Source organism: Wolffia australiana, chromosome 8, assembly GCF_029677425.1.
Source record: "Wolffia australiana isolate 7733 chromosome 8, ASM2967742v1".
NCBI classification, from domain to species: domain Eukaryota; kingdom Viridiplantae; phylum Streptophyta; class Magnoliopsida; order Alismatales; family Araceae; genus Wolffia; species Wolffia australiana.
The window spans coordinates 11,934,188-11,956,485 of NC_135842.1; the positions used below are offsets into that span (position 1 = coordinate 11,934,188).

The 22,298-nt window shown below is 45.5% G+C and overlaps 1 protein-coding gene across 3 annotated transcripts in view; it reads left to right on the forward strand.

Annotated features, from left to right (window-relative positions):
• ATSUV3 (ATP-dependent RNA helicase) overlaps positions 1-22,298 on the forward strand; it is a 40,017-nt gene that overhangs the window by 3,186 nt on the left and 14,533 nt on the right. For 2 of the 3 annotated variants that reach the window (XM_078580159.1, XM_078580161.1), the window contains exons 3-8: positions 5,701-5,822; positions 5,902-6,092; positions 6,251-6,391; positions 13,886-14,008; positions 16,716-16,793; positions 21,941-22,109. In XM_078580159.1, the coding sequence (XP_078436285.1) occupies positions 5,701-5,822; positions 5,902-6,092; positions 6,251-6,391; positions 13,886-14,008; positions 16,716-16,793; positions 21,941-22,109 (824 nt within the window). The remainder of the gene's footprint in view (positions 1-5,700; positions 5,823-5,901; positions 6,093-6,250; positions 6,392-13,885; positions 14,009-16,715; positions 16,794-21,940; positions 22,110-22,298) is intronic. The other variant, XM_078580160.1, reaches the window with a different exon arrangement.

A 22,298-nucleotide genomic window follows, 5' to 3' on the forward strand; every position in this document is an offset into this window, starting at 1 on the left:
TATTTGCTTGGAATAATAATGATCGTGCAGTTGCCAGAGTGTAGTTGAGGCGGCTTTCTGCAAGGTCATTCTGCTGGGGGATGTTCACACATGATGATTAGTGTATAATACCATGGCTGGAGAAATAGGAGTTTACAGTAGCATTTAGGAACAGTCCCATTGTCTGATCTAAAGTGTTTGATGACTACCACAAACTGATTAGATATGAACTCACAAAACTTTAAAATAACTTGAGATGCCTCTGATTTTAATTTTAGAAGAGACCTTCACATCGCATGTGTATAATCATACAAAAAAACTATAAAATACTTACAAGAAGTGAAGTTTCGGACCAGATAGGTCCCCATATATCACTATGTATGCGATCAAAAGGATTGGAGCGACGGTCATCTATAGTTTTAAAAGTTTAATGCCAGTGTTTAGCCAGATGACATGCATTACAAAAAGATTTCCAACATCAACTCCATGTCATAATGACGGGAAAAAAGCCTTCAAAAATTTAAAATGGGGATGTCCCATGTGTTGATGCAGGCGGATGGTTCTCTCCTTGGTAGTATGGCTGATACTTCTGAAAGCCAAAAACAATATAAGCGAGGCCCTTGTCTAACTCGGCAGGACTTCAGACCAATCTCCTTGTCTAACTCCATATACCTTATCATTGCAAAGGTCTTGGCAAACAGATTGAGAGAGGTGATTGGGGAACTTGTAAGACCCTCCCAATCAGCTTTCATATAGGGCCGTTTACTGGTCGACAGTGCCGTAGCAGCAGGCGAGATCCCAGCGACATGGAAACGATACGGAACTAAAGGTCTCATGTGGAAGTTGATTTTGCCAAGGCATATGACACACTTGGCTGGGGATTCCTCTGGGCATCAATGAAAAGGAGAGGCTTCCTGAAAGAATGGGTCACATGGATGAAAACATGCATCACAACACATTCCTTCTCAATGTTGGTGAATGGAAGGCTGGAAGGCGAGCGTATACAACCACAAAGTGGGGTGAGGCAAGGGTACTCGCTCGCACCCCTACTTTTTGTGCTAGCGGTAGCCGCAATCACCACATGCACTAATCTAGCATGTACACACAGCCTTTTGAAGGGTTATCAAACTGCTAGAGTCCTTGGGGGTAGCTTGTTACTGCAGTATGCGGATGACACTACTTTTTTTGTAGAAGGCTATGTAGAGGATGCAAAAAACCTGTCCACGTTACTCGACCTACCCGAGGACTTCTCGGGCCTACGCATCAGTCGGGCTAAGTCTGCATTTGTGAGATGTGGCCTTTCCTTGGAGGAGGCTCAATGCACAAAGGTGCTGGGAACACTGATCGGTAGCCTCCATATGAGATACCTGGGTCTGCCATTAACTAGAGGGCGGATGACAAAGGCGGATTGGCTGCCGCTGATAGAGAAGGTCGAGAGGCGGTTGGAAGGATGGCAAGCCAATGTGTTGTCCAGAGGCAGTAGGTTGGTGCTAGCGATCTTGTCAGCAATCCCTGTATTCAATCTCTCTGCGTTCAAGATACCTACTGGAATCGGCCAGAGACTCGAAGGCTTGATGAGATGCTTCCTCTAGAAAGGCACTGGTACCGACCAGAGTCGAGGGCTTGCTCTATTTGCATGGGATACCGTACGCAGGCCAACCAAACATGGCGGACTAAGAGTATTGCATAGCCAGAGCATGAATATGACATTATTAGCAAAGTGGGTGACAAGGATCATGCAACAAAGAGATGACGTCACAATACAGGTCTTGAGAGACAAGTATGGTCGGGGATAAAACTGAGATAAGAAAATAGCCTCAATCAAGGGGGCATCAGCATTCTGCCAAGGCCTCTTACAAATTTTCCCCAAAGTCCAGGAGTTCTACTCAGTCCGAATAGGCGATGGCTCTCTCTTTAAATTTTGGACAGACCCCTGGTCGTCTAGTGGCCCCTTGCGAGAAGCATTCCCTCGGCTATTTGCACTGGCACAATGTCCCGAGGCTACAGTAGGTGAATGCTGGGACAGTACCTGGAATCCGAGGGTTGAAGGCGCCGTGTCAGACCAACAACTAACTGATTTCTTGGGCTTGCAACAAGCTCTAAATCAGATCCCCCCTAACCCGGGGGAATCAGATGGTTGGGATTGGACAAGAGCTCCTTTCTCAGTGCAGAAGGATTATGAACGGATCCCCAGGGCAACGAGGAAGACAAAAATACGATCCAGGCTTGTCGAGCCATCTGGCATCTTAAGGTTTCGCGTAAGGTCAAGATTTTGGGTGACTCTTGCTCCGAAAGAGACTGATGACTGGCGTCTCTCTCAAGAGGATGAGGATGTATCCAGATGCCCCGACGGTATGCGTGTTGTGCACTAGAGACAATGAGGATTGCAATCATCTATTTGTTGGATGCCCTCTCGCACGCACAGTTTGGGCCGCCCAAGCACAGTTGGCGGTGAACCTGTCATCAAATGAGGCTTTTTTGGAGTTCATGCAGAGGACCGGTCCCAGACGTAGAGAAGTGGGGATCCGAGCGCTGACAGTGCTCTGGGGAATCTGGCTACATAGGAATGAGGTGATCTTCCGAGGAGGGAAGGCCTCTACAGATGGGCTCTCCCATGAGATAGAAGGGCTCATAGCATCATGGTTTTCCTCGTGATGGGGATGGAGAGCGAAGAGGAAAGTGTATACATGTGATAGAGCCCTAGGGCTCAAACCATGTACTTGTCAGGTGGTTACCGATTCGTTCAGGTGACTGCCTCATATGTTTTCAAAAATAACATTAGAAACGAGGTATTGAGCAGGAGCAATCCATCTTCTCACCTAAAGGATGAAATCCTCGTCTTGGATATTAATTGTATGTTACCTTGTGTCATGTGGTCAAATCTGCAGCTAAGAACAATGCTCTGATTGAACACGTGCCGGCCTCAATGCTTGGGCAGGACCGTTGAGCAGCCCTCTCTCAGGCAGCGGAAGTCTCTTGAGGAAGCTTGAGATTGCTTGGTGGCATGAAAGAGTTTGGACTAGACCCTTAGCAGAGCACTGAGTTATATTATTACCACACATAAAGATACGTGGGTGGTCATAGCCATTACATAGGTGTGAGGCCCGTACAAGAATGTAAAGACGGGGCACAGCCCATGCAGCGGGGTAGTGGCGCTCATGTACCTTGTTGTGTGCTGCCTTGCGCCTATGCACTTGCAGGCACCATCGCACCAAGTGTACCCCTGTGCAGAGCACTCCAGGCACACATGGGCTGTGGCACTTGGTGCACCTGCCAGTTGGTTGTACCACACACCCTGATGTCCACTCGCAGCACCACCGTGTCTAGAACACAGCCTTAAGACTACGCTCGCCTCCAACATTCATGCTCACACCGCTTCCGATTTGGTCCTTGTTGACGGGGATGTGTTCGGCGCCCCAAGCCTTAGCACCTGCATGCCACGACTTCACTCGCAAGGACAGACCATGTGCCATGGATCTGTCTTGGTGCTTTCACTCGCCATGGCTACATCTGCCGCAGGGTCTGCGTGCCTTAGCCTTAACAGGTGCCCGACCGCCTCTTGATCAGCTGCACTTGTGCGGCCGTGAGCGTAAGCACCATGTGGGCATTGGCCTTGTAGATCAGGGACGGATATCACCACCCGTGGTATGTACTGTCGTTACACAACAGTCTCAGCTCTCGTCCGGAGTCTTAAGTATACAGGGTTCCTCTTTGGGCAAGTACGCAGTGGACTACCCCCGCACTCGGGGCAGTTGGCACACAGACCTCTGCACGGGAAGGCCACATACTGTGCGACCTTACAACTTGTCACACAGAAAAGTCATCATTATTAAGAATGAAGCACCGCCAGTATCACATACAAGCTGCAGTAATGATATAAAATTCACTTGCTGTGGATGTGAGCCAGGAGGATTTCCCCTCAGATTGACAGATTCCTTTCTTGTTTTCTGTATGTTTTTTTATAGACTCATCTCCAGCCAATTCTAATTTTAATTCGCACATGCCTTCAACCCACACAAGTGTGATGTTGGTGCCTTCTCTTCGATGTTTGATAGGTTCTCAAAGGAGCCTTATCACTACTACCGTGCCCGAAGACTGATTGGTCCCCAATCGGAAAGTTTGGCAACTTCTTCTTGATCACTTCCTGATCTTCTCATGTAGCTTCATAATTGGGCAGATTCTTCCACTTGATAAGAAGTTAATATGGTTGCAAGTGGACCCGTATGATAATGTACTGTTGGGATTTACCTGCCATTCCAAAGAATCAGATAGGCTAGTGGGAATATCTGGAACTGTTTGATTTTCACCCTGTGTCTTTTGTAGTTTATTTATATGACAAACAGAATAGATTTTTGCAGATGCTGGTAGATCAAATTTATAAGCAACGGGGCCAATTTTTTGTCATGATAGTGTACGGTCCAAAGAACTTTGGTGAAAACTTTTCTTAGGGCCTTTTAGCCAGGGATTTCATGAGATGGGGTCTGATTTTCAGGCACACCTTATTTCCCCTAAGAATTCGATATCCCTCCTATGCTATCAGCCTGTTCCTTCTAGTAAGTTTGACCCTTAGACAAATGAGATTTTATCTGGACAGCGTATGATCTCTTTCTTATAGGTGGGCATCCAAAGAGTCCAAATGGGCGGATGGTTAACCGTAGCGCGTAAGAGTTGGAGGATCTCTTCTGTATACACCTTTAAAATATGTCATTTTAAATAGAAGAATGCTGTAGTTGGGACAGAGTAAGAACTGGTGTAGTTGTATTCTTCCCAAGGGAGCCATTTTACCCATTGCTTTGGGCATTCAGAAGGGAAACACCAGGTGTAGTATTCCAATCCCTTACTAGTGATTTTGGTCTGCCCATCAGTTTCTGGGTGATATGAGGAGCTAAATCTCGAAGAGTTACTCTGTAATTGATGCAGCTTTTTCCAAAACATTCCGTCTGTCAGAATTTATAGACCTTGGCATACCATGGAGCCTCACGATTTTTGAAAGTTAATGCGATATCTTTAGCTTCAAAGGGTTTTTGAGGCTTTAAAATGCACATACTTTCTCAGCCTATCAATAACCACTAGAATATCATTAAATCCTTGAGAGATAGAGAGTCCCTCTATGAAGCCAAGGGATATATCCTCCCATAACTGTTCAGGCAAAAATCTGAAACAAGTTAATTTTGTCTCTAGCCCACTGGCTAGATTTCTAGACCCTTAATGTCAACGGATCTGGCTATTGGCATATCTATTCTATGGAACTTAGTGGTATACATGTGAATTATGAAAAAAAAGGTACGAAATATAGAGTAAAATAAATTTAAAGGCAAAGGAGAAAGGGAAAAAAATATATCTTATTGCAGTGTAATCTAAGGTTTTCCTGTATCATTCATGGAAAAATTTTCTTTCTAAGAAAAGTCCTTGCCTCTGAATTCAACTAAAGCCTTGTTATGCTGCACCGCGGCCAATATTTGTACCCAGTTGTCTATGATGTTCAGTATGTACTTTTTAGCTATTAAGACATCAGTTGTACATTTTAATTTTTAGTTCATGTCTGACGAACAAAGAAAATTTGTTGATGATCATGTATCAAGCATTCTTTGTAAAAAATACTATTTCTAGCATTTTATAACTTGTGCAAGATGTCTATGGTTTTACTTCTATGCAAGTTGTGGAGCATGGTAATCTTATCTCTTTTCCCCTTCATTACACTCTTTGATGTATGTATGTCAGATGCCCACATGCATGGTATCCAAATGCTCGGAGGAAGAAACGCAAAGTATTTTTGCACGTGGGTCCAACAAACAGTGGAAAAACATACAATGCGCTAAAGAGTTTGGAAAGAAGTTCTTCTGGTACCCAGTTTGGCACTAAGGAGTTTCATTTTTCAAGAGATCATCACATTTTTTCATGGTAATCATTATCATTGGCCAGGTATATACTGCGGGCCTTTAAGGCTTTTGGCTTGGGAGGTGGCAAATAGGTTAAATAAAGCCGGTGTCCAATGCGACTTAATCACTGGACAGGAGAGAGAAGAAAAAGAAGGTGCTCGCCACAAATCTGTTACTGTGGAAATGGCTGATACATGTGGAGACTATAATTGCGCCGTAATAGATGAAATTCAGGTAAATTGTCTTCAGGAGTGGTACAGTGAGGTATTGCCTCATAATGTATGTAAAGTGGGGGTAGGGACAATGATTTTTCTGTGTAGAAAAAGAACTTTGAGTGATTTAAGCACTATCAACTGTTCAATCCAGGATAAATAATTTTTTTCTTATTTCAGATGATCAGCTGTCGGACCAGAGGCTTTTCTTTTACGCGTGCACTGCTGGGAATATCTTCAGACGAGCTTCATGTGTGCGGAGATCCGGCAGCGGTTCCTCTTATCCAAAAGATTCTTGAGGTTACCGGAGATACAATCAAGGTAAACAGTATGTTCTTTGTCTTCTCATATAATTTTTGGAAATTGCGTGTGAACTGGTCTTCAATGACTGATTGGTTAGACTAATGTATGATGCAACAAATTATTGATTAGCCACTTGTGATATTTGATCAATAGAATCAATCTTTTCAAACATTAAAATGTTCTTTGTATGGAGGGGATAAAGACGAGGAGCATGTTAGGGCGGCATGAGGAAACTGATATTAATCTTCCTAAAGTATACGAAAGAAGAAACAAATCGATGCTGATTGTGAAAAATGACAGTTATGACGGGTATGACAGTTATGGCACTCACTTTCATATACAGTTAGAAGACTGGGCGTCAAGCCAACATACTCAAGCAACGAAGGCATCTGAAGGGACACTAACAAAGGCATCTCCTGAAGAAGAATCCAAGGGGGATGTCCAAATGACACCACCCTTGGATATGTTCGAAGAAGGCGACTGAAGAGGCAGCATAACTGCCTAAGTAAGGAGGGACGTGATAGTATATATATATATATATATATATATATATATATATATATGTAGATAAGTGTTGTTTAGATTGGGAAAACACTCGGTGATAAAGGGGGAGTGATGCCTAAGGCTCTTAGTTAATCCTTAAGAGTTTGGGAGACGAGAAATCGTCTGGAGATCAGGTCCAGGAAGTGTGGATCTGAATCATTGTATCATCAACTCTGATCAATATATTTTACTTTTCTTCCTAGTTCGTTTTGTCTGAATTTGGAGTATTTCTAAGAAGTCTGCATCAGAAACCCACCGCCCTAAACACATTTGGTAGAAAAAAAGTTCACCAATTTAGTACAATATCATTTACATAAGCAAAATGAGAATTGCATGGTTACACAATTACATATGAGATGACTTAAAAATGACAATGTGATACGTTCCTCCAGGGGACGTATCTTCTGGATGTAATTCCAATATGTAAAATCCCAATTGGATAGAGATGGATGGATTGAGAGGGAGACGAACAAGAGAGTTCCTGGGATGGAGAGGAGAATGGGAAGGGTCAGGAAAAGAGTCGAATGAAGGGCAGTAGGGATTGACTGGAGACACAATGAAGAAGAAACGATCCCTAGGACGGGGATCGTAGAGGGGAAGATGGAACTTAGATGTAGAGGATTGGAGGGACACAAATAGTCAATAAGATAACTTCCAGTGTGCCCTTCTAAAGGGAGGGCTGTGCTATTAAAGGGAAACATGGGAGGGGAGGGATATAGATGCCCTTAATCGATATCCTTGTCCCTTGATACTCCTCTCTAGCCTCACAGTGAAGCTCCATTGGCAGGTAGGTTTTAGAAAAATAAAAAAAGACCCATCTTCTATTCAGTCTGAGCTGGTTTAAATACCAGTCAATACAAAACAGACTAATGGACCCCATTAACTTAAGGTACTTATTCTCACATGGAATAAGTCACTTGATCACAGTCACATGGACCTGAAATGATCCTGGATGTAGTGTTGTATCGGGGAAGGGAATAGACAAGGAGTTGCAGAGTACAACCTCCGTCCTACACAGGAAACAGCTCTGGAACCATGTTAGAACAGATGAAATCTCCTCCTCCTCTGGTGATAATCCTCTGTTTTATCCACAGAAAGCACCTGGATGTTAGGTTTTGAATAAAGAAAAAGGGTCACTCTTCTTTTCTTCCACGCTGGATTTGATACCAGCCAGTTACAGCGTTTGGTGTGGGCCCTCTTACTTAAAATCATGTGGGCCACTAAATGCAGATATGAGCCACTTATTAGACGTGGCCCATTTACATTACTTATAAGGGAAAATAAAGAAAACAAATAAGACATACAAATAAGATAATAGCTGTAATCAGTAGCCCCCTGCAAGTTGGGTATGGATGTTGATCATGGTAAACTTGACGACCAATTGCTGAAATGGCGGTCCTGGTAGTCCTTTGGTGAAGATGTCCGTCGTTTTTGCAGCAGATCTCTCAAACACTGGATTGATAATCTTTTTTTTTCATGAATTATCTATTCAAATGAATGTGCTTGGTCCAATCATGTTGAGTTGGATTTGGGGCAATGGTTATAGCTGATTTATTGTCGCAATAATGTGTGATACTCCTTTTTGATAGAAGACCAAGTTCTTCAAGAATCTCTTGAATCCACACAGCTTCACATACCCCACGTACCATAGCTATATAGTTACCTTCTGCGCTAGAGAGAGACTCAGTCTCCTGTTTCTTACTTCTCCATGTTACCAAGATCCCTCCAATAAATGCACAATGTCCTGTAGTTGATCTGATGTCAACAACAGAGCCAGCAAAATCTGCGTCAGAGTACACCTCAAGTGTCATCCCTCCAGCTCTTGACAACAGTATATCCTGGCCTACTATGCCTTTAGATTAGATAATACACGATGCACTGCTTGCATATGAATTTCATGAGGATCATTCATGAACTGACTCAACTGGTTCACTGCATATGCAATATCTGGACGAGTGTGGTTCAAATAAGTCAATTTGCCAACTAGCCTCTGAAATGACTCCTTGTTGACTGGCACACTCTTCTCTCCAAGATCCAGGTTTACATATATGTCAGCAGGTATCCCAGCTGGTTTTGAGGAAATCATCCTTGTTTCCTCCAACAAGTCTAATATATACTTGTGTTGTGACAAGGATATCCCCTCATGTGAATATGCCACTTTGTTTTCCAGAAAGTGTCTTAATTTTTCCAAGTTCTTGATATCAAATTGTTTGGCCAAATTCTGACTCAAGGTATGAATTCCATCTTCATTATCTCCTGTAATAATCATGTCGTCCACATAGACAATCAAGATTGTATGTCGACAATCAGAACTGAATTGAAAGAACATAGTATGATCTCCATTACTCTGTCTATAACCAATCGTCTTCATCAACCAAGCAAGTTTCCCAAACCATGTTCTAGGAGACTGCTTGAGCCCGTACAACGCCTTCGGTAGTTTGCAGACAACATTCACTTGATTAGTCGACTTATAGCCAGGTGGAATGGACATATACACATCCTCTTCTAATTATCCATGCAGAAAGGCATTTCTGACATGATATTGATATCGACTCCAACCCAGCTTAGATGCCAAAGCAATTAATATTCGCACTGTATTGAACTTTGCGAATGGAACAAATGTCTCAACGTAGTCGATTACCTGGAACTGAGTGTAGCTTTTAGCCACCAGTCTAGCCTTATATTCAGCGAGTATTCCATCTGCCTTGTACTTCATAGTGTACACCCATCAACATCCCACTGGTCTCTTATCTTGCGGAAGTTCCACTAATGCCCAAGCTTGATTGCGTCTAAGAGCTTCCATTTAATCATCAAGTTTGATTGCTCCCTTACCACAGTTATCAACTCATCGTCCCCAGTTGGCAGCACGTCTTCCTGTTGTATGGAGACAATATGCTCACCTGAGCTCTCCCGTGCATTCTGACCTTCCTTACCTGATGGACTCCTAGGTTGACCTTGAAGATGTCCTTGTGATGGTCCTATGTCCTTGTTTTTGTCTTTGGGTATCACAAGAAATTGAAGACTAGATTCCAACTTTATGGAATGTTCAAACTCCCTTTCTTCTTCTTTGGATAGAACATATCTCCTTCACTGAATGTGACATCAGCGGACACATAAGATCTCCAAGTCACTGGATGATAGAAGATACACCCTTTCTGAGTACTGGAATATCCCATGAACACACACTTCCTTGCTCTTGGGTCAAGCTTGCTTGTTGACATACCATGATCGTGTACGTAGGCTGTACACCCAAAGATCCTCAGTGGAAGACCTGTGTCCAGTCTAGCACCTGGAAATAAATAAATCAACAATTCTCTCAGACTACAAAGACCAGTAATCTTGGCTTAGACTCGATTTATAAGATAGACTGCAGTCCAAACTGCTTCTCCCCAATAGTACTTGGGCATATTTGCTTGAAATAGTAGTGACCTAGCTGAGGGGAGAATGTGCACAATTTTCCTCTCTGCCCGTCCATTCTGTGGCGGTGCATAAACACAAGATGACTCATGGACAATTCCTTGGCTTGAAAGATAGGAACCTACTGTTGATTTCAAGAATTCCTTGCCATTTTCCGTCTTGAGCCATTTGACACTAACTTTGAACTGAGTCTTAATCATTTCACAGAAGTTCAGAATAATCTGGGGAATATCTGCCTTTGACTTGAGCATATAAAGCCATGTAAACCTACGCAATCATCTACAGATAGAATAAACAACCCGCAACCTGACAGGCTTGATATCGGGCATGGCCCCCACACATCACTATGAATAATTTCAAAAGGTTTCAAACACCTACATTCTACAATTTAAATGAAGACCGTTGATGCTTAGCCAATTGACAGGCCTCATATGAAAGAGCACTACAATTGATTACAGTAAACACAGTAGGAAAGCAATCAATGAGTAGATCAAAAGACGGGTGCCCATCCTCCTATGGAGCATATAAATCTTCTCCTGCAAGCCGGTTGAACTCTCCATGGAGGAGAACACGTTGAAGCACAATCTTCTGACACAAGCTGCCCCCTCTCCCGTCTAATGAATCCAATCCTCCTCATCGATACCTTGTCATTCAGAGAACAGGAATCATGATCAAGGGAAAATCTCAATCCAGTATCAGTAACGAGTTTCTGAATTGAGTGTAAATGGGCTTTGAGTTCTGGCACATGTAAAACTTCCTTTAAAATCCCAAGCTTACTAAATTCAACGTGACCAATTCCGACAACTGAGAGATATCATCCACCTATTGTAAGAACCCTTTTAGAAATACCAACACTTCTATAGTTAACAAGATTAGCACGGTCAGGTGTCATGTGATCAGTTGCTCCGGTGTATAAGATCCACCAGATACCATCGGCAACAGATAAGGATATAGTACCACAAAAAATAGAAAAATTACCTGAGCAAGTCAGGGAGGTTGACGGCTGATCTTTTGATGCGGAATGACGGGTTGGGATTGAATGACCGTTCCAACATCAATTACGTGGGTGAAATGCGATTAAGATGCAGGTGCGGAGGCGACAATAAATTCATTGAGAAGTACAGACCGTTGTCGACGGACACCGATGACCACTAAGTCACGGTAAGAGGGACCTGGGAATGCCACTATGCTCCCAATGACCCAGATGCTGGGTTGAAGGCTGATGGCTCAAGCACGGCTACTGCTGCTAATGCGTGCCCCCTTCGTTGAATCCAACCAAGTGCTGACCGACTGGAGTCCTATCCCTCAGTGCAAGTTCCCTTTCTACGTCTACCTCAACCCCAGCTATGGAGGTGGGTTTGGAAGGTACTGAAAGAAGTAAAGGAGTGCTCTAAGGCAAGGTTGCGAGCATACCTGAGGGCTGAAGCCCAGTCGGCCATGACGCTGGAGATGTGAGTCCGGCATGCGTTCTGTCAGTCTTGACAGCATTGTTGGTCGGGGTGCGATAGCGGCATTCAGACTGCCGGAATCAACAGGTGGGGGCGATGCGCTCTGTCAGCAGCGAGGGCGACAACTTGTACGACAGCGAAGGCAACAATGTGGGTAGTGATGCTGGTGTTGCGCGGGCGGTGTTGCTGGTGGGGACTGGCAGTGGCTAGAATGGCGCACAGGCGGCAGCTCAAACGGCGGCACAGGTGGCAGTGCGAGGAATGGAGCGGGCGGTGGTACTAACGGTGTGCTGCGGCAGCAAGGGCGGCGCGGCTGGTGGTGCGGACAACAGCATGGTCGGGGGCGCGGCCGATGGTGCGGACAACAGATGGTCGGCGGTGCGGGCGTGGCCAGGGGGGTTGGCGAGGGCCGCTCTGCCGGTGAGGGCGGCGAGGGCAGTGCAGTTTCAAGGCGCGGTGGCAGTGTGGGTGCTGGCGTTGGTTGCTTGAGGCTGGCAGTGCAGTTGGTGGCTCAGGTGATGGGCAAGGTGGTGCACAGTGACAGCAAAGATGGCGCACGGCAGCGGCAGGGGCGGCATCAAGGTGACGGCACGGTGGTGGCGCGGTGGCAGCACGTGCGGCAGCGTGCAGTGGCAGTAAGGGCGGTGGCGGCGAGGTGGCATGGACGGCGGCAAGCCAATGGTGGTGGTGCAATTAGAGGCACGGGGCAGTGGAGAAGGCGATGTGGGCGGAGCAGGCAGTGCAATGCAATGGCGCAGAGGTGGCACAGTCGGAGATGGGGTGGCACAGCGGGCGGCAATGCAGGCGCAAGACAGCGACGACGCGGGCAAAGGCGCGATCGGCAGGGTGGGGAACGTGGCCTCTGTTGATCGAGCGGCTGTGGCGGTAGGGTTTCCCAAAAAGGGATTAAACAGAAAAAAGGGTAAAATGGGAAAACTAAAAAAAACTTCTGCTTTAATACTTCATTCTTCTCCAGCAAGGGGCAAGTCGGTAACCAACAATGCGTGTTACATGTTGATTAAGCAAAAAGTTCCCCTCAAAGTGCAACTCTTCAGCTGAGTGTTGAGGTGGGGAAGACTGGTCACACGGGTCTTTCGCTGGAGGTGGGCCCTGACAGATTCCATCAAATGTCCTATGTGCGCCAGGGGTGATGAAGACTGCTCCACCTATTCTTCACGTGTCATTTCACCCAGGGAGTATGGGTATCACAGTAGATACCACGGGTGAATATCTCCTCCGACGAGGCATTTCGGGCCTCAGTCACTGACGGTAGATACAGAGGTAGGCTGGAATGGGGGGGCTACTCGCGGTGCTATGGGCAATATTTCTGCACAACGGGGCGGACAGCTTTAGTGGAGAATGCCACTCACGACGTTGAGGCACTATTATCTTTTTGGGTTGGAGGGAGATGAAAGGCAGACCATTTTGGTCATGATTGTATAGTAACTGTGCTATGGGCAATATTGCTGCATCGAAACAAGGTGGTGTTCAAGGGGCGGACGGCTTTAGTGGAGAACGCCACTCACGACGTTGAGGTGCTATTATCTTTTTGGGTTGGAGGGAGATGAAAGGCAGACCATTTTGGTCATGATTGTACATTAACTGTACACAATTTAAGTCTCTAATAGTAGCAGGTTGGCCACCGTTCGTGGGTGGTCTTCCCTGTCTTTTTCAAGCAAAAAGAAATACAAATAAGACGATAGCTCTAATCAATAGTTTACAGAGAAAACACTATAAAATCTTGATGAAGTGTGAAACCTCATTGTATTTACTAGACTAATGGGCACATGTTCGGGTCCTATTAGTCATTTAAAGGGAAGTCCTTATGGGTTGTACATCATGGGTCACATAGGAGTTACATGAGGAGAGTTTAATATAGAGGCAATTACTGGTCCATTACTGGAGGCTGACACTATTTATTCTGTCAAACACTATCTTCTAAGCTTTCTCGATCCTTCTTCCTGCCAACTGCAATCCTGTGTGATGAACTCTTTTCCTGTCATGTTTTTCAGTTGACAAAGTTCTCCAAGTCATTAGTGCTCTCGTTTCCATTGTTTTGTCATGGTTCACCTCTATTTATAACCTTGTAAGGGGGCCATGGCAGGTTCTGTATTATGACAGGCTTTCTCCTCTTCTTCCTTTAAAAAGGCCTCTTGGATCTTTTGCAAATATTCAGAGAGGTGATTGCATTGTTACCTTTTCTCGACAGGAGATTTACAAGTTAAAGGTCAGTTTGGAATGTTTGTCTATTCATTTGTTAACTTAAAGCATAAATGAGTGAGGAATTGAATTTCTTTTTCCAAGTCTAGCATTGTTGGATTTTATATATTTGTGGCTCATGTGGAATGGGATTGAAGTGATATTTTTTACTAAATATGATGGATTTAAAATCCCTAAAGATGTATGTTCATAATTTTTTTATTTGAATGCTAAAAGGCGGTCACCCGAAAAGATCGGTAAAGACCCAGCGAATTCATGACTCAAGCCCTAAGGCTCATTTCCATGGGTATTTATCCTCGTCCCCCTCCGATCCCGGCTTTGGGGAACCATGCCGCCATAAGTCCCTCCACCTCGTGGATTAGCCCGTCTGTGGAGGCTGTTCCACCTTGAAATACCACTTCATTCCTGTGGCGCCAAATTCCCCAGAGCACTGTTAATGCTCTGCCCCCCTTCATTTTGTCTGGTTCCAAGTCTCTGCATGGAGTCCCGGAAGGCCTCTTCTGATGTCATGGTCACCACCACCTGAGTTCGTGTGGCCCACAACGTTCGAGCAAAAGGGCATCCAAAAAAAATAGGTGGATTCAGTCTCGTCTCCTCCTGTGCACAGTACACATTCCGTCGGTGCGTTAGGGTACATTTTCCTCCGGAAAACTCGGGTCGCCAGTCTATTGCGGAGTAGGAGCCACCTGATATCTTCACTTTCAAAGGGATCTTTAGGTGCCATATCATCCGGCATACCCTGACAGTCTAAATTTTCTGTGTTTCCCTGGCGAATCTCCTCGTAGGCTTTCCTCACTTAAAAGGGGCATTGGTCCAGTCCCACCCATCTTTTTTGTCGTAACTGGGGCAAAGCTGGTTCAAAGCTTGTTGCATCTCCAATAGCTCTGCCGCTCTTCTGTCTGATAGGGCGCCCACAAACCTCGGGTTCCATGTGCCGTCCCAACACCCCCCCCACTGTGATCTGGGGGTGTTGCGCTAGCGCAAATAGCCGCGGAAGTGCTATTTGCAGGAGGCCACGTGACGACCAGTGGTCTGTCCAGAAGCGAAATACCGAGCCATCGCCTAGTCGGGCTGAGTAGAAATCTCGAACTCTGGGGAATATTTGTCTGAGACCTTGCCAAAAAGGTGACGCCCCCTAATCGGAACCGTTTTGTCAGCCCAGTTTAAGCCCTCGCCGTAGTTCTCTCTCAAGATTTGGATGACTCGGTCCTCGCTAGGTTGCATGATCCCTGTTACCCATTTCGCTAATAGGTCCGTATTCATGCTTTGGATGTGCAGCACACCCAACCCTCCTAGCTTGAGGGGTTTGCAAATGGTATCCCATGCGACCAGTGCTAGTCCTCGGCTCTGGTCACTATCGGGTCCCTTCCAGAAAAAGCGTATCATCAAGCCTTCCAGTCTCTGGCTGATCCCGGCTGGCAGCTTGTACATGGAAAGATGAAAGATAGGAATAGCTGACAGTACTGATCTCAGGAGCACTAGCCGACCGCCTATGGATAGCACTTTAGCTTGCCATCCTTCCAGCCGCCGCTCGACTTTCTCTATCACCGGCTGCCAGTCCGCCTTAGTCATCTGCCCTTGGGTCGGTGGCAGTCCCAAATATCTCATAGGAAGGCTGCCAATCAGTGTACCCAATGCCTCGGCACATTGTGTCACCTCCTCTTGGGGAAGATTCAAACTCGCAAACGCTGATTTGGCCCGATCTATACGTAAGCCCGAAAAGTCTGCGAACAGGTCGAGAAGCATGGACAGATTTTTTGCCTCTTCCACCGAACCTTCGATAAATAAAATGGTATCGTCCGTGTATTGCACTGACGGAATTCCCTCGGGGTGGCTATGCGTTTGGAAGCCCCTCAAGAGACTGTGAGTGTGAGCAGGCGAGTATAGTGCATGTGGCTAATGCATCTACCGCTAGTACGAACAGAAGGGGTGTGAGCGGGCATCCTTGCCTCACTCCCCTTTGCGGTTGTATATATCCACCCTCCGGCCTCCCATTCACTAACACTGAGTGTGTTGTATGTTCATAAATTTTATTTGAAGACTACTCAATAAATTATTTATTTAAAATTATTTTATTTTATTTTAGTCTATTTTCAAGGTTAGTACACACTCTTTGGAAGATTAAATTATCTTGTTTATGTTGATTAGAAATCTTGTTCTTATCTCTTGTTGGTTATTTTTTTTGTTTTTAGTCCTATAAATGGGCCACATGTTATAAGTGGCCCATATAGGTTGTCCTTTAAATCATTAGATGTGGGCCACAGTTATAAGTGGCCCACGTGACTGTGGATCACGTTATTAAGTAGGGTCCCCGGACTCTGTTTTATTGGCTGGTATTTAAACCAGTCTGTTGCAATAGAAATGGTGTTCTTTTGGCTCATTCAAACCCTAGCCATCAGCCCCCCTGTCTCCTGTCACCATATAGAGAAGCATCAAAGGGAGAAGATCAAGATTTGAGCAGTCTCTTACAATTTATCGTGTTTGTTAATGATTTTATTCAAAGTCCTTGCCATTAACATCGTGATGCAGCCTATACCCTAAACGAGTCTGTCTGTTGAAGACTGTTTATATTAACGTTGAAAATATATTACCGATGAAACTTCTGTCACCCTTCAAAACCCATTAAAATTTATATATTTCGAATACTGCATTTGTTGTTATCTGCGATATGTTTTTTATCTTTTTTATTTTGTAACTTCTTGTTTCCTATCTAGAGACATATTGAGATAGAAGGACGCCATCTTTGTTCAGTAGTTTATGGTTCTTTGCCACCAGAAACTCGCACAAGGCAGGTAACTTCAATCCTATTTTATTTTGCATATTTTTTGATTTTGATGTTTAAGAAATTAATCCTTCTCCCAAACTGATGGTCATAAAGTTATGAAGGGTGACTTTGGTCATTCTCGCTTGTTTTTTTCAAATAGTCTGGTATCCAGTACTGTCATGTTTGCAAGTAGCAGAGTGACATGCTATGTGTACTTTTATTTCTTGCATGTGCATGATTGTTTTATAAAGCTATTCATCTGATATACCTCTGACAAAATTAATCTTTGCTACTGGAGAACAAGCTTGATATCTATTGAAATTATAGCTTCATCATGGTGAGGGCCTATATGACATTAGGAGGTTGTGATGTGGGAATGGATCTCGAGACCTTGCTCTTCAGGAAGCGCAATTGTTAAAATTAATAAAAGGAACTGGGCTATTAAATTAGAGGAGGGCTGGTTTAAGTACAACGGTATGAGAAGATTTCACTCTTTAGGTTACAGAGTGAAATCTTCTCTAAACTATGAAACAGAGTTGATATAAATTCTAGCTTATGATAATTGATCTAGGCTAATAGGGTGAGGGGTTTATGTTAGTTTTCCAATCTTCCTCTCTTTCTTAGCCGCAAGGAACCAGTCTTGTTAGGGTTAGAAACTAAAGAAAGTGGATGCAAAAGATGGATTTCTATTTATTAAAGCCAGTTATATACTGTCTATTACAAGACAGGCCTGGGTCCTTTTAACTAAAGCAGGCCAGGACCCGTGACAGAAGTGACTCAGATAACATGTGTCATGGCATAAGCGTACCATACAAATTGCATAGGGAAGTCAGACAGACCTGACAAGCCATATTTGATTTATATGATGTCCAATGAGGGTAAATAAAAGTTGGAAAAATTAAAGCTATAAAAATCATACATCAGATAACATGTGCCATGGCTGATAACCTTCTAAAGCTGGTGTAAACGTGCTTTGCATGCCCAGCTAGGAAAAAACCGTAAAAAATACTCCCAACCCCTCCTTCCGTGGGTTTATTGGCAGCCAGCTCAGATGATTGGGTATACGCCATCTTCATGATACTGTAGTCTATCTTCCCTCTAATGAACTGGTCTTCAATTTCAACATGTTTTATCTTGGGATGTTATTTAACAATAAAAATGATACCATCCTAACTCGGGAGCATGATTGATCTGTGCTTCTAACTCGATTTCCAAACCAGAAATGTTATCCGAAATGTTAATGATGCATCCACAAGTGTTCACAGAGAGATGAGAGAGAAGTTTTTGTGGAGAGAGGAGAGAACAGGAATGGTCGGGAGGACAAAGGATTGCCTACGAACAATCATGTCTCGATGGGGGGATGACATTGGGTCTGCAAGCGCAGAGAGGGAGGGTAAGAGTCGTGGGCCACTCTTGGATGGCTCTGATACACACCTTGTTGACGTCTATGGAAATCCCGGCAGATGACATCCAGTGACCTGGGTATTCAAACTAGGGCTGGAGGAAGAAGCAATTCTTGGTGCTGACGTTGAAGGGGTGGGCCTCTAAGAGTTGCAAGACCTGAGTGAGGTGCTCCACATGCTTGTCCTGGGTGCGACTGTAGATCATGATATCATCAAAACAGACCAAAGCAAATTTCCGTAGCATGGGCTGGTCAACGAGGTTCATCAAGGCCTGGAAGGTCGCAGGTGCATTGGACAGCCCAAATGGCATGGCAACATAATAATAATAATGTCCCAAGTGGGTGCGTAACGCTATCTTGTCAATGTCGTGCTCGTACAGCCAAGTTTGGTGGTAGCCGGATTTGAGATCGAGCTTGGAAAAATTCGACATGTCGTGCAGTTCTTCAAGCAGCTCGTTTACCCCAGGGATCAGCAACTGGTTGGGGACTGTGATCTTGTTGAGGGTGTGATAGTCAATGTAGAAACACCAGCTGTTGTCCTTCTTGCAGACCCAGAGAGCCGGGCTTGAGTAAGGCCTGCGCGACGGCCAAATAATGGCTGCGTCGAGTTGTTCCCGCGCCAACTGCTCAAGCTTCTTCTGGAAATGAGGGTAGCGGTAGGGGCATGAGTTGATTGGCCCCATACCTGGAAGGCAGGTAATCTGGTGGTTGAGGGCGCATCGTGGAGCCCCCCTGGGTGGTGAAAAACCGAAGGGAAAGCCGTGACTTAGTTCAACGCAGAAGGTGGTAAAGGGCTTACTGAAAACATGTACATGACGTTCAGAGTGTGCGGGTCCCTGTTAGGCTGGTGCCGTGTAGCTCATTTGCGGCTAGAAACTGGGTTTTCGGCCAAGGTGTGCCACACCCCATCCATCTGATATTTCAAGAGGAAGTGATCCTAGTGCGCCTGCGTCAAACCAAGAGCGTACAGCGACAGATGCCCCAGGATAACGTCTATGCTTAGGTCAGGAGCCGGCAAGAAGGTGACCATGGCCGTGTATCCTGGAGGCCCAATGGAACATTCGCGACGTTCTCATCGTCTTTGGTGACCCTGTCGTTGCCATAGCTGATACAGGCATGTATGGTCGAAGGGGAGGCCCAGCTCACTAGTGAGACAGTGGCAGATGAAGTTTGCTGAGGGGCTCGTGCCAATGAGTACCTGTATGTCCCGCCCTGGGATGTCTTGGATCTGGGGAGCATGGGGGAAAGTGACACCCATGGCGGTCAGCGACTTCACTTGCTCTATGTTAAGTGTCGTCGATCGATTCATCATCCTCTAGTGCTGGGTCAACAACCTCGACTGGTTCAGTTTGGGTTTATTGGGGTGATAGGTGACTATGTGGATGTGGAGCCTGCAACGATGCCCCAGCATAAACCATTCATTGCGCTGAAAGCAAAGACCATGTGCATAATGATGAAGGAACTCGTCCTTTATGAGGTTCAGGCAGCGTGTAGGCAATAGCTGGTGCATCCTAGCACCAGGGGTGCCGACTGTAGCTGGCTGGCCATGCGGGGGCAAAATGGTCAACCCAATTGTCGGCCCTCTTATACTGTAACTCGGCAAGGGTTGACTTCGCTTCAAATGCACATGCAATCATTGGGGGGCAGTGGTTTACCCCAGCAAGTAGGGTGGGCTGGAGGTGGGCGTGTAGGGCATGCGTCACGATGTCATTGGCAAGAGTTGGTAGGTAGCCCGTGAGTTCCATAAAGGAGGCAACTAACTTGTCCGCTGTCCCTGTCTGCTGCAGCCAAATGAGTTAGCGATACGCCTCTTGCGGTTGAGGACTAAACCACCAAATGAGCTGTATCAGAACCATGTCGACGCCTTTACGTCTAAGCAAGAAGAGGTGATATGTAGTCATTCCATATCATCCGTGGGGGCGGCATGGCAATATTGCTCAACGCGCCGCAACCAGCTTTCAAGGTTCCCTTCGGAGCAGATGGGCTGCTCTGTAGTGTGGTGACAGGGGCAACCTCAGTCAGGTAGTGGTCAGGGCGGCAGTGACGATCCTGTGGGGGGCCATACTGTGCCAGCTGCCATGAAGAGGTGGACACTGCATCAAACTCGTCGTCAGTCTCGTACCACCGAAACTCACTCTCCCGATCATGGTGTGGGAGGACAGGCAAGAGCTGTGAAGGGGGACTAATTCGGGCTCAGTCGATGTCCATGGCTCTATCGGCCCTGGCTGTATTTCTGATAAGGGGAGGGGGAGGGAGGCTGGGCTAACCTCGTCCCGGTTTGAGGGGGGGTCCCCCAGTGGCCTTTCTCATGTGAGGAGTCCAAACTCGCCTAGGAATGGAATGTTGGCCAGGCCCTTGAGCTCCTCTGGTGGGGGCGCTCTGCTCGCGTGCTTAAAAATCGGGCTCACCCAGGCGTGGGAAGGGCCGCCCATTCAGCCACCCTAGGTGGTGGGCTGGGGTACCCTCACCTGAGCTTGAGGCGGACGGCGGTGTAGGCAACTACAGTGTAAGTGACGGTAGTGTAGGTGACAGCGGAGCTGAAGGCATGGGCAATGGCGGCGGCAGTGGTAGGGTTTGAGGTCCTGGCGGTGACGCATCTGCGGTTGGAAGGACACAGTGATGATGCCAAAAGTCTGGACTCATTGTTGTCGGATATCAAGTCCGGCATGACGAGGTCTGCCTTTGAAAGGCTCTGCGGCGGCCTAGAGGGGGCATCCTGGGCAGTGGCGCAGCAGTGGCAGCTTGGCGGTGATCTGCGGCTGTCAGGAGCTTTATCGTCGCAACCAAAGGGAGAGGTGGAGTTCCATGGCTTCGGCAAGTGCCTTGGCCTGCGCGTTATCCCCGCTCATCGATGATGAATGTTCAGATTCGGTTTCCATTATGGTGGTGGTGGCAGCGGAGGTAGGGTGGTCTTGCTCTAATACCAATGATAGGTTCACGACTTGGGAGCATGATCGATCTGCACTATTAACTCGATTTTCAAACCAAAAATGACATTGCAATTGTTTACGAAGCATTCACAAGCTTTCAAAGGGAGACGAGAGAGGGAGAGACAAGAGGGAGTAGTTCCTGAGGTAGAGAGGAGAGAAGGGAATGGTCGAGAGGATGGTGAAAGATCGCTAATGGACAGTTGTTGCTTGGGGGGGGGGACGATGTCGGGCCTGCGAACACAGGGAGGGAGAGTGACGGCCGGAACGCGGCAGAGGATAGGGTACTAGAGGGACTCACAAATAATCTTCTTCCTGCCCTACCTCCTGGGAGGAAGGGCGTAAGTAGGCGCCGAAGCAGGCTGGGCCTGTACTTCGGGGTCGGGCCACTATCGGGTCTTCTTCCAGGCATAGATGCACTGACGGATGATATCAGACAACATCAAACTTTTGCTTAGGTGGATAAACCCATTTATTTTTGTGTATTGTAGGACTCAAAGAAATCTGGAGCAAGAATACTGAGAAAAAGGCAAAATTTGGGGATATTGTGGTCCATAAATTCGGATCTTTATATTTATCTTGTAATAGTGTAAAAACCTTTCATTGCCTGTTCTTTTGTAAATATAATTTTTTTGTTGAATTTTATTGTGTTCATGTCATCTTTGGGCATCCACTTTGTTCATTGCTCATTCTATGAATCTTCACTGAGGTTGATTGGTTTTTTCAACTACAGATATGTTTTGATGAATAATCTTTAAAGCAAATTATATTCTTCCCTTTCATAGTAAAAGGTAACCACTGGTAATCGGTACAAGAGTCTCTTTAAAAAAATTCAATGTTTTCCAGGCCTCCATGTTCAATGATGAAAGGAGCAATTTTGACGTACTTGTGGCAAGTGATGCTATTGGAATGGGTCTCAATTTGAACATCTCAAGGGTCATTTTCTCAACCTTGAAAAAGTTTGATGGAATTGAATTAAGGGAACTTAGCATTCCAGAAATTAAGCAAATTGCTGGTACTTACTCTTTTTCTTTAAACTTTGAGAAGGTCTAATGATGTCGTGTTATTTTTAAGAAAGATTTTCAATTTGTGGACATTTGTGTTTATATATCATTGCAATTGTTACATAGTCACTATATAATTAGATAGAGGTATTTTATTATTTGTATCGATTCCTTATCAACATATTCTCATATAGATATCC